At 38.8% G+C, this 12,323-nt stretch overlaps 1 protein-coding gene across 1 annotated transcript in view; it reads left to right on the top strand.

The window, feature by feature from the left end:
- The window catches only part of FBN2 (fibrillin 2), a gene marked incomplete at both ends in the record, with an annotated part of 117,122 nt that overhangs the window by 31,412 nt on the left and 73,387 nt on the right, over positions 1 to 12,323 (top strand). The window contains 6 exons of the mRNA XM_082301927.1: positions 1,124 to 1,249; positions 3,002 to 3,154; positions 3,918 to 4,151; positions 4,979 to 5,116; positions 10,907 to 11,026; positions 11,581 to 11,706. Coding sequence (XP_082158053.1) covers positions 1,124 to 1,249; positions 3,002 to 3,154; positions 3,918 to 4,151; positions 4,979 to 5,116; positions 10,907 to 11,026; positions 11,581 to 11,706 — 897 coding nt within the window. The remainder of the gene's footprint in view (positions 1 to 1,123; positions 1,250 to 3,001; positions 3,155 to 3,917; positions 4,152 to 4,978; positions 5,117 to 10,906; positions 11,027 to 11,580; positions 11,707 to 12,323) is intronic.

The following is a 12,323-nucleotide window of genomic DNA, read 5'->3' as shown; positions in this document are numbered from 1 at the left end:
CACACTAAAAATAGCCCTTCCTGAGGTGAAGCCTCAGAATTTCCAGTCAGAAGTAATACAGATATTTTGAAGTAATTGCACATGTAAGAACCAGGGAGGGGGAAGGAGAGACAGGGATTTGGCTCAAAAAAACAGTGAAACAAAAAATCTAATTGCTTGGTACTGCTCCAGTAAGTTAAATAAATTATTCTTCCACAAGGGTTCTCCATTTTAATTGGTTTTTCTCTCCACATGCAGAAGATGTGGAGTCTTCCTTCCACTCTGATCACTGCCTAGATTTCAGGCAGGTCCTTTTTTCCCTTCCCAGCTTCCTGTCATTCTTGGACAAGAGCCCTAGACAGAGTTAAACTCCCGTGCATGTAGCCATTTGGGAAGGATGGTCTGCATCCTGCAGCTTTGCAGAAGTGGTGAAAAACTTCCTTCATCTGCCTTTCACTTGCCAGCTACAAACTCCACTACTCACTGCTCTAATGGGCTTTGCACTGTTGGACCACTGGTTTGGAATTTGGCAGCCCCCCATTACACACAGCAGTTCATTTATCAGCCTGGTGACATCTCCCTTTACACGTATTCACACACAAAAATTGCCTTGGTGTTCAGGTGAGACCACTGCTTTCAGTTAGCAGAAACATTTGAATGGATCAAGAAGTTTTTTTGAGTTTGAAGGGCTTGGCAAAAATTCTTTCTTACTGTTGGAATCTTAGGGGGCCAGAAAGTAGTCAGATCTCATGAGCAGTATTTGTGTGGTCACAGGAAGCCCAGAGCTGTCCTGGCTGGCTGCTGTGCCATCCTCCCCTCAGCCTGAAAGCAGGATGTGTATTTTGGCATTCCACTGTAGCTGTTCTGTGCTTCTCAGAGGTGTCACTCAATCTGTGTCATTCAGAGGAAATCTCACCCTGCTCTCATGTACTCTGTGGCTTGAAGTGTTGCACCCAGTGCATGTATGAGGAAAACCTCCAACAGGTGGCAAACAAAACTATTTTCAGTATGCAAACACCACCAATATTTTATTCAGTCAGAGTTGAATAACAACTTCATTTCAGAAAAGGTCACTTTCCCTCTTTTTAATGCAGTATGTACAAGTGTTTTGCTAATTATCCTATGTCCTTTCCTTTTTGGGTAGATATTGATGAATGCAGTATGATCCCAGGAATTTGTGAGGGTGGAGTTTGCTCCAACACTGTGGGAAGTTATTTCTGCATCTGCCCCCGGGGTTATGTCACATCTGTGGATGGATCCTGCACTCTTGGTAGGTGCCACAGCCATTTGTCACTTCCCCCCGACCCAGGGCCTCACTCTGTTGTCCAGGCAAGCACAGGAATTGTTAATTATATTTGTTTCTCAAATCTGCATCTGATGAGCCCAAAAGTTAAGCTCACTTTGGTTCTAAAGGAGCAAACATTTATCCCTACTTGGTGCTTCAAGTCCCATCTCATACAGGTAAATCTAACCTTTAGAGATCATCATAAGGCACAAAAATAACTCAAAAGGCATTAAGTAGCATTTGCTGATGTGCCACTAATTTGTCAGAAACACATAATGAAGCAAACCAAGTGTTGGATTTCAACAGATTGCATCTTTTACAGGACAGTTTATTTAATAGTTATCCCTACATTATAAAAACCCATTATGCTTATTTCCACATGTGGTGGTTTCTTATTTAGAGGTGCATGTGTCAAGTATGTGATATAAACCATTCTGATCAATTAACTATAAATGCTGCATACCACGTGTAAAAAACCTTAACAATTGCTAACAATAATGTATTTTCTAGATCTCATGTGGTTCTTCTAATTTCAGATATCTCAAAGCTCTTTGTTCTTGTGTTGGGGAAGGGATTCTGAAGGGATTTCTGAATTGCAGATAAATGATGTAAGCCGGTAGCAGCACAAGGCCTACAAGTGATTTCAAATTAATATTTTTTTTAAAAAATGTAGCCATCTTCTGTTATTCAGGTTCATCTGAGGAGTTCCAACTTCAAATATGTTGTGGCTAGGCTCAAGAATATTGAAAACCTCAGATTTCCAATATGATCAAAATTTATATGGATTTTGGCATGTTTTACAATTTGATTTTTAAAGTCAGCTCCCAAACCAGCTGCAGAAAAATCACATGCCCTAGTCCACAAAGGGCAAGTCCTTATGTTACAAAGAAAATGTGTCTGAAAGTTCTTGTGCTCTGTCATATTACAGTATAATTCATATACTCTAGAAGTGTAATTTCTCATTTACTTATTAGAAAAGTGAAGAATGTAAACCTTAATACAAAGTATTTAATTCTTCCTAGTTTAAGATGAATATTTGCTTTCTAACAAAATACCATGATCTGATCAGTTACTGTAATTAGCACCATATATTTTCAAATTAATTGAGCTTAACTTGAGCATTCAGGACTGTGATGATAAAAGATCATCTGTCCTTGAAGGAGAGTAGTTTTCATGTGACACTACTGAAAATTCTGTTGTACTTTCAGGCTACAGAGCAGAGCAGACTGAATAGCATTTATTCAGTTAGATGCATATAAATGAAGGAAAAATTCATTAAATGAATTTACTGACATGGCTGCTGCTACACATGAGATACACGAAGTATCTAGAGTTTTGCTGTAATAGGGTTTTTGTATGTAGGTATCTAGTTTTTATTTGTATTGCTTTGTATCTTTCATATCATCCCTATTTCCTTTAGATTGAGCAGACTTTAAGATTGCATGATGGGTTAATGCAAGACTAATGCCACTGCATCTGTGTGATCCTGCAGTAAATCCAATGTAGAATACGTGGGTCAGATAATTATTGGATGTTGTGAGGGTTTTTATTCAGTTGCTTGGTTTTGGTCTTGTTTTTTTTAATACAACTTGTAAAGCATTTTTGTCCTTACATCAGGTGAACAAGGGAAGGTAGCTTTGAGAGCTCATGTCACTATTTTTAGTTTTTGTTTTTTGTTTAGTTTTGTTTTTTAGTTGTTGTTTAGTTTTGTTAAATTTTGTTTAAATTAACTGCCAGATCAGAGAACAAGCACCTGTTTCTCCAGCACTGTGAGTGGCCGCTGTGCACAGGAGCTGCCCGGGACGTTCACCAGAAGGCAGTGCTGCTGTGAGTCTGGCCAGTGCTGGGCCAGTGGCTCTATCGTGGAGGTGTGTCCTGTCAGAGGATCTGGTGAGTGCCTTGTTGGTTGGCTGGTTTGATTTTCTTCTCCTTGTTGTCCGTTCTGCTTTGGATGGAGGTCACTGGAGTGTTTTGAACTGCTTTAAAATGTAAGCTAAACAGAAAAAAAGAAGGTAATGTATTGCATTATTATTCATTTCCGTGTTTTTAATACTGATATTACCATCTGTTAACCATTTTTCTTTTTGGTCCATGGTTGTTTGGCACTTGTTTCTTTAATGTCCTTTTGTTGACTTTGGAAATAGTTTTTGGGAAATGGGAAAGATTTTGTGGTCAGTCTCACAGAGGAAATGACCCGTAGGGTCCATACTTGATTTAAAATAACAGCTATTGCATTTTGGGTTACTTTGAACTAGAATGCATCAGTTTTTAAGTTATTTTTTCAGTTCTGCTAAGAGAACAATAGTCCACAGCCCTCGTGAAAGGCATTTTCTTTATCAACATTCCTGAGAGACCAGGAATTTACAGTGCTGCTGTCAACACATCAACGAGAAGGTTTCAGCAAATAGTTGAACAAATATTTGTAAATTACAATATTCCTCTTTATTATTTCTAGTGTCCTTCCGCAAGCAACACCTGTCACAACCAAGGGACCCGCCGGAGGTTCGGAGTGGCAGAGGGAACACATGACATCAGGGAGATGAGGAGTTGCCATCCTGGTTTTTGTAGCACACAGGAAGGCTGTATCTTCCTTTTGAGCTGCCTTGGAAAGGCTGACGTGGTCTGTGCTTCTCTGTGCCCTCCTCTCTGACAGATGAACACCGCAGGCTGTGTGTGGACGGTGCCCCTGCCAGAGGCGGCTCCCGGCGTGGCGGAGCGGGAGGGAATGGGTTCCTTGCTGGGGGCAATGGCAATGGCTTCGGACCAAGAGGAGCAGGCTTCATTCCCATCCCAGGAAGCAATGGATTCTCCCCAGGTGTGGGTGGAGCAGGGGTAGGAGCAGGTGGTCAGAGTCCCACTGGAAGTGGCCCAATCATTACAGGGCTGAGTAAGTGCTTGCATTCTGACTTGTTTCGCTCTTTTTTTTTTTAACTATTCCTTCTGTTTTTCCTGTATTATTTCTGCTTACTCTGGATATATGTTGTTCTTAACACTTAACGATTACTTTGCCATTCAAGCACATTGAGACACCTCAGCTGGTGCATTAGGAAGTTCAGGAGCCCTTTTTTCAACAAGAGTTCAGATGTAGGGGTTTTTGCTTGGCTTCAGTTACAGAGTCCCTGAGCCTGTGTTGTCCCTGCTGAGGTGTCTTTGTCAGCACTTACAAAACTCCAGATTTCTAAGTGTTTTCAAAAAAGCACCAGGGTTTAAAATAAACTGTCTTCTGTATTTTCTCTTCCAACTGTAAAACCTACTTATTCTGCTGAAGCACTGCTTTGGCTGAAAGCTCAAGGTGAATAATCTTCTGGCAGAAGTCTCATGGATGTAAACACTGCTTATGACATGTGTAAACACATCTCTGGGATCACAACCACAGAGATCATAAAATGCAAGGAGTATTATTAAGACAGGTACACCAAAAATTGCTTCGAATTTCACACAAACTCTGGTTTATCCATGAGTTCAGTGACGGGCACATCAGGCTATATGCAGAAATGGTAAATCATATTTAAGAATGTTTGTTTAACGCAGTTTTTATTTCCATAGAGCTGTTTGTTGTTGTTTACTGTCATGTCAACAGGTAGTGCTTTGAAAATGATTTTTTTATATATTTGTGCACCTGATAACACCCTTTCTGAAGCCAAGTATAATATTCCTACATACTTCTGTTTGAAAATCTGAATATTTGTCTCTCATTCTGAATTTTTCTTTTAGCAATACTCAATCAGACAATAGACAACTGCAAGCACCATCCCAACCTTTGTCTCAATGGACGTTGTATACCAACCCCCTCTAGTTACAGATGTGAATGCAACATGGGATATAAGCAGGATGCAAATGGGGATTGTATTGGTGAGTGCACATTTCAAAATCCATTATTTTAATTTCCTTCTGCTTAAAATCCATGTGCTTTTTAAAAAAGCAAACATACTAATTTTAATGATACTACGTTTTAGAAAGAGAGTGCAAAGACCATGCTATTATTCACACTAGAATAATTTAAATTCTCTATGCGGGCTATCTGTTTTCTTACCAAGAAAAAAAAAGTCTTTAATTGCAAATATTAGTATTGAGTGTTCCTATTCCTGTACTTAAAGGCTATTGCACATTTTTGTCACATTCAGTAAAATAAGTTCTGTTTCATGTCTTCATTTGTTATGCACTCATAGCTCCACTTTTGGGATGTAGTATTGTTACAATCAAGATGATGAAGGGTAGAATTTATGTTTTGCCTCCTCAAAAGGATTAATGACAATTTGAAAGATATAAAGTAATTTCAAAATTGCATTAATTAACTTCTGGTTAAATTTACATTTCATATGAAAATACAGAATGCTAGCCTTATATAACAAGAACTGAATTTGGGATTTTGCACTTTTATTCAATTACTGTGGACTTCATTCTTGCAGCGTCAAAACTCATCAGTTATTTCAGAAAAAATACAAGATTTGGGGATTCTTGTGGGATAGTCATGTGGAGAAGAAGCCTCTGTGCAGGATACAGCTTAATTTAATGCATAGGGTCCTAAATAAAAAGTTCTGGTTGTATTTTGGATTGAACCTTTGCTTACTAAATCTTTATAGAGAGATTTGAGAGCTGTGAATGAAAAATATCACTCGAGCTTGCTAGCAATAGGCTTGCCTCAGAGAAACTGTGGTTTTGAATCAATTTATAATGTGTCTGTGGATTGCAGGTCCGCTTTTAGCTCGGCCATTCTCTTGCATCATAGAGGTTGGTTGTACCTACACCATTCCTGACCACTGTTCATCCTCATTTTAAGAAAACTCAGTTGACAGAGGTTCCACCACTTTCTCAAGCAGATGCACTGCTCCCACGGTCAAATATCCAGAAAGTTTTCAGAATATTTAATCTAATTTAAACACCTTATTAGCAAGAAAAAAATCAGTTGATTGTTATTTGTCTTATCCTCACTACACAAGGAGAGCAGTTCAGTACCTTCTTCATTTAACTTTTTTGTACATGAAGATTGTTACAGTTCCTCCAAATTGTCCTTTGTGATATATCAAGCCTGAATTTTTCAGCTTTTTTATTTGGGTGAGAGTTTTCTGTACCTCTGGTCTCTGACTAGGAATTTCAAGAGGCTTAATCTCTTGCTGCATCCTTGGGCCTCAGGAGCTACAATCCCATTGTGAGTGGGGAGTAGGAGTTTTGTGATGTCGGTCTTGTATGGCTGTTCTTTCTTTATAGTGCATGGAGAACCCTGGCTCATTTGTTACAGCACTAGATTTTGCATCACTGAAATCAGTAATTTTTTTTAACTCTGGTGGACCTTGACAGTCAAGGACTATCTGGCATGTTGGACTATCTTACCTTGTTGAAATCTAGTTCACATCTTGTATTCCTATTTTTGTTACTCGGAGGTCAAGTTGAAAATAACATTTGAAGCACACAGATGTTTGTTGCAGTAAGTAGAGCTAGATTAACTTAAAAGATTTTTTTGTTTTTCATTTGTCATTGGAGTAGGGAAACAATCTGTGGTTTAAAAGGCTCATCAGCTTTAGGTGTCCAGGTGCTGAAATTGATTGAGAGAAAAATATAATGTGTTTTTGATAAGGTGGCTGGCATTCTGTCCCTATTTCTCCTGTGGGGTCACCAGGCAGGCCACTTGCCTGGCAGTTCCCCTTCTATGTCAGGCTTGTGATAATAGTGAAATTGTATCTAATATTCAGTTTCAGGTCCAAGTGCCTGAAAACTGTGAGGTTAGGTTGATAGCTGCATGGGGAAAAAAAAAATGTTGACCTGTTTAATTTTCAAGCATACAGGTATGTGCCCAGTAAAAAGGTGTATTCACTTAAGGAACTTAATCTTGACTTTGCAACGCTTACCTCAGCATCAAAGAGTAGACTGAAAACAGAGACAACTTTGGATGCACCGGAATCAAAACAAAAATTTCGATTGGTTCAACAAAAGCAGAAGGCGCTGTGTCAGCTACAGTATTGTCCCATGTTGAAAGCATGGGAAAAGGCGCCCAGAATGGTTTCAAAACAGTCCAGGTGTCATTTTGCCCATTTTTTCCAGCATGAAATGAATTAGTCATTACTAATTTCAGCTCTGAAGTGGTTTGCCTTTTGAGTAGCTGCTTGAATTCAGAAGATGTTTTATAAGGGAGTGAACTCTCTAAATTATAAATAATTCTGTGACCTCTATAAATAACATGGCTTTGTTTCATTGTTATTTTCAAATTGTATTATAAAGAAGTAACCTGAGTCTCTTAAGTGCCACAATGAATTTGGGATTTGTGAATAGTAGTTGCTGCAAATTACTGCTGCAAATTTGCTGGAAATATAGGCAGGAACTTAACTGTATGGATTTCATGTGTGTGCCGATACATATTAAATGAATTTAAAGGCTTGCTTGAATCTAATTTGAATATTTATCTTATTGCTGGAAGAATGGTCTTGGAGCATTGGAAATAGCTCACTGTATGGCCTAGGTTAGTGGCACATAAATGAACACTATTTCTGTACTTCTCTCTCTGCCTGCTCCCAAAGCAATGAATTAAGGATCCAGACATGGTTACATACTTTTCTATAGAGTTAAATAAAAGTCCTGTTTCAAGAGTAATCCTGCCAAACAAAAAAAAAAATGGTTTTACTTATTGTTCTCTGACCTAAATTTGCATTGTGCTGTTCTCACAGCAGGACATGCCTGATGGGCCAAGGACCATGAGTGTCCTAAGTGAACTGACTCTAAATGGTCAGACCTTTTCTCCAAAATGATAGCCAGCTTTAATTTTAGTACATTTCCTTATTCATTTCTGTTTATAAAAACTCTGGATCAAACTGTAGAGACTTTAAAAGTGGCAGCAAACCTGTAGCTGTGCTGTGTTGAATTTTAGTTGTCTTATCAATACAAATATCCCTATTTAAAATTTTGTAATTTATCTCCAGACCCACTGCAGTAAGTCTTTTAAGGGGGGTTTTGAAAGTTTCCTACTGTGCCTGAGAGTTCTGACAATTGTTAGAGATGAAAAACTGAAGAGTGGGGATACGTGTGAGGCAAGTACTGAAATAGATATTTGACATTGAAGGGGATATGCTGGGAGACAGAATAAATGGCTTAAATCTCTCTGTCTCAGATGTTTCCTGTTTATACTGCTGGAATATCCATGGTTTCAATGCAAACTCGAAGCCAACAACTCCTTTATATTAACATATATTTGCCATTTCCGTCAGTTATCAAGAGCTTATAAAAATAAGAGCATCTTAAGATGCATATTTCGTGTGGAAGTCATGTGATGCACATGGATTTTGGAAGGATTTTTGAAGCTTAAGTCAGCTGTTTCATAGAGAAACTCTGCACTCCTGCTGTAGAATTTATAAACTTACTGAGAGATCCTTTATAGCATGACCATGGGCTTTTTTTGAAGCAAATTGAAGCCTGTAGTAGAGAAGGTCTTAAATCTCAGTCCATGTAAGAAAACTAAACAAAATAGATGAGTGTTGTATCTAGTATTTATAAATTCCCTCTGCCCTCCCTTATAATAAAGAAAGATATATATACTGTGAAGTCATTTGATTTAGGGCACTTGACAAAAAATTCTTGTCAAGGTGTGATTCAGAATTTGGTGTTCTGTTGGTAGCTGAGGACTTTGTTCTGAAGGGATAGTGTGCAGTCCTCCTTGAGCCCTTCCCATATCAGCCGAGCGCTGAGGAAAAATCGCCTTCCATGAGAAATCCCCCCACCCATGACAAGGAGCATCCCAACAGCCAGGCAGGGCAGAGAAACATGGGAGCAGGGAACTACTGCAGTGACACAGTTAAGTGTAAAGATGCAGTTACCTCTGTATTTACCATCTCGAATTCCTCTTTTCTTTATCTTGTTTCAATTCTTGTGCTTTTACTGCAGTGCTGGTGCAATCAGCAGGTATGCAAATGTGAGTGAGCTAATTATGTGTGAGGGGAGGTATTTGAGTCTTCGGTTTGCTTTCCCTTTATACATTTAACTGTTTACACAGATTGTATCTGGGCACCAAGAGTGCTGTAAACCAGGCCATTACATCAGTGACTTGTGTAAACATACATCTCTTTGTTATGTACCTGATGCTCTTGGTTTAAACTTTGTGTTCATCAACATAGTAATTCCTGTTAAAGATGTGGTCTTATTTATGATTAAATTAGAACAAAACTAACCTTTTGCCATCTTTTACAGTGAAGTTATTCATGAAACAGCACTTCCTAAAAAGTACACATAAATATTCTCATGAGTTTAATTTCTTATTCCATCCTGGTATTCTCAAGATGTAATGAGCTAAGTTCTAGAACCAGATTTGATAAGGGGTGAGTGGAAACTATAATGAAAATTGCCCTGGGATTTCCCTGGTATTTCTGGAAGCATGAACTGTGAAATACGTGGGAAAATCCTCATTGTTAGGAACTGATCAGCAGTGGCTTCAGAGCTTCTTATGGCACCTTTCAGCCAGATGCCAGCAGCTCCTGGGTATCACCGCTGGCTTTGTGGTGTTAAAAGCCTGCCTAAGTGAAGAGATGAGTAATTACAAATTCATTGTAAGTGAAATGAAGGGCCTAGCTGGAGGAAAAGTCGAATTAACAAAAGTTACTGATAAAGGAATAGGGGATTTCCTCAAGGGATCCATTTGTAACCTGTACATTGAGCTCTAGCAGAGAGCAGCTGCTTAGGTCATCCTCTAGGAGCTTCGGGAGGGGGAACTGAGTCAGCAATCCTGCCCTGCCAGACCAGTGGGATACAACCACTCTGTTCTCTGGATTACAGTGGGCAAGGGTCCTGGAGGGTTTACAGAAATGTAATGAGGAGAACTGTTGATGCAATTTTAGATCTGGGAGGGGCTGTCGTGAGCCAAAGACATGTCTGACTCACTGGTAACTACTGGGCATCAAATTTGGGAAGGATTCTTGAAAGGAACTGTTAAAGTTTGCAGAGCCCCATGTCAAATAAGAGTTATTTCTAAGCGGTTACCTAACATTGGTTAAATTGGTTAAAATGTGTTTGGTTTGGTTGCACCCAAATACCAGAAACCTTTGGAAAGGAGAGTAAGGTACATTATAGAAAAGGGTTAGATTAAATCTGGCATCACTCAGTGCAAAAACTGGGGTTGAGAATGCAGTGGGACATAAATAATTGAGATGTGGTGCACAGACTGTGGTCTCATTAAGAATCCCTCCTGCTGGTGTGCGGCCCCCTCCTCACATTTTGACAATAAACCTGTAATGTAATAGGGGTAGTTTTTGGATGCCATGATTTGATCTAGCTTTAAAGTCCCAATTTTGATTAGTATTGGTTTTATTCCAAAGGAGCATAAACCGTCATTGAGTTAGATTAAACTATTTTGTATTAAGTGTTGTTCACTTTCTCTAGGGAACCATCAGGTCTCAAAATTCTCTAGCAGATTTTTTTCTGTTGTCCCTCAAGATGCTTACAAATTTTGCAGTGCCTCTTCACTTCTTAAAAATGCCTGCCTAGCTGAACTAAGAAGAGCCCAGAGTTCTTAGCAAAGCAGTGATTTTGCACTAAGAAGAGGCTTTAATATTTAGCATCTGGCTGTTAGTTACCATCTTTTTCACTTAGAAGCTTCCAGACTTAGGGGAAAAAAAATGTTGTAGACATTGTGAAGTCACTAATGCCTCTCTTTGCTGCCAGCAGATGTTGATGAGTGCACATCAAACCCCTGCTCCAACGGGGACTGTGTCAACACACCTGGTTCCTATTACTGCAAGTGCCACACAGGTTTCCAGAGAACTCCTACCAAGCAAGCCTGCATTGGTAAGAAAACTGCTCCATGTCTGCTGGCATTGCTGATGTTCTGACCCCTTGCATCAGACTCTGTTTGAATTTAAAAAATAGGAGTGCAATTTCAGTAAATGCAAATGTTAAATTAATTGGCATTGTACAGCTGGGCTGCCACCTCTTTTGTTCTGTTGTTGTCTTTTAATATTTAACCATTATTCTGGAATATCCACCCAGGGAGTTACCCAGACAGGAGTTCTAAAAAGAAAAGAAATGGAATGACAGGTGTTTTTTATGTATGCATGCAGATGAAAGTGTGAGTAGGTTCTTTAAGGTATTCATGAAGTAATTGCTAAGCATCACAAAATGTAGCATTTGTTGTACATGTCTGCAAAAATAATAAATATATTTCCCTGATGCAAGGAAATTAAATTCTTAACTTAATTTTGAATTTTTTTTCTAAGTAATATTTAAGTGACATGCCAGTATTTTTCAAAGCAATAAATGTCTCTAAATGCACTTTTATCTCACCATAGTTCTCAGTTTGTGTAGGATTTTGTTTGGCTTGGTTTGTTTTTTCTTCCCCTTAGATATCGATGAGTGTGTTCAGAACGGTGTTCTTTGTAAAAATGGCCGGTGTGTAAACACTGAGGGAAGCTTCCAGTGCATTTGCAATGCTGGGTTTGAACTGACTACAAATGGAAAAAATTGTGTGGGTAAGGACTCTTCTAAAGAATGGGGCAGGCATTAGCTTGGTGGTTCTAGAAACTATACTTCATACTACAGGTAAGGATCATTAAGGATTACCTTTCCTGAAATACTGTGAACTTAGAGACCCTTCATTCAAATAGTTGTTAAACAGACCTGTATGATTTAAAAAAAAAAATTGAGGTAATTTTTGGTTTTGAGGCTACGCCTATTCTCAAGAGTCCCAGGAATAATATTTTTCTAAAAAGCTTCACAGCAGATGCTCAATAAATCAGCATTGCTGAAGAAATGCCTTGTTTTAATTTTGGCTGCATGGTGTCAAGAAAAAGCCCTGCCAGATAAACAACAAGTTTAATTCTCTCAGGTGATGGAAGGTTTTTATCCTCTCATGTATGAAAGGAAGACACACCCTGTTCTTTCATACACAGCCTGCTGAAGTATGCAAAGCAGCTGATCAGAGCATGAAAAAAACTTTCTACTTTGTCTACAGAGTGAAAACTCTTTAGATACTTTATTAGGGTTATGATTAAAAACCAATCTTCAAGTGAAGGAACATGCCAACCAGTCCTGACTGTTTATTTTCACTGTGTTGTCTTCTGGAGGGTGAGAATCTAAAAGCAGTTTT

The sequence above is a fragment of the Coloeus monedula genome (assembly GCF_965178545.1).
Source record: "Coloeus monedula genome assembly, chromosome: Z".
NCBI lineage: Eukaryota > Metazoa > Chordata > Aves > Passeriformes > Corvidae > Coloeus > Coloeus monedula.
This window is presented reverse-complemented; position numbering and strand designations above follow the sequence as displayed.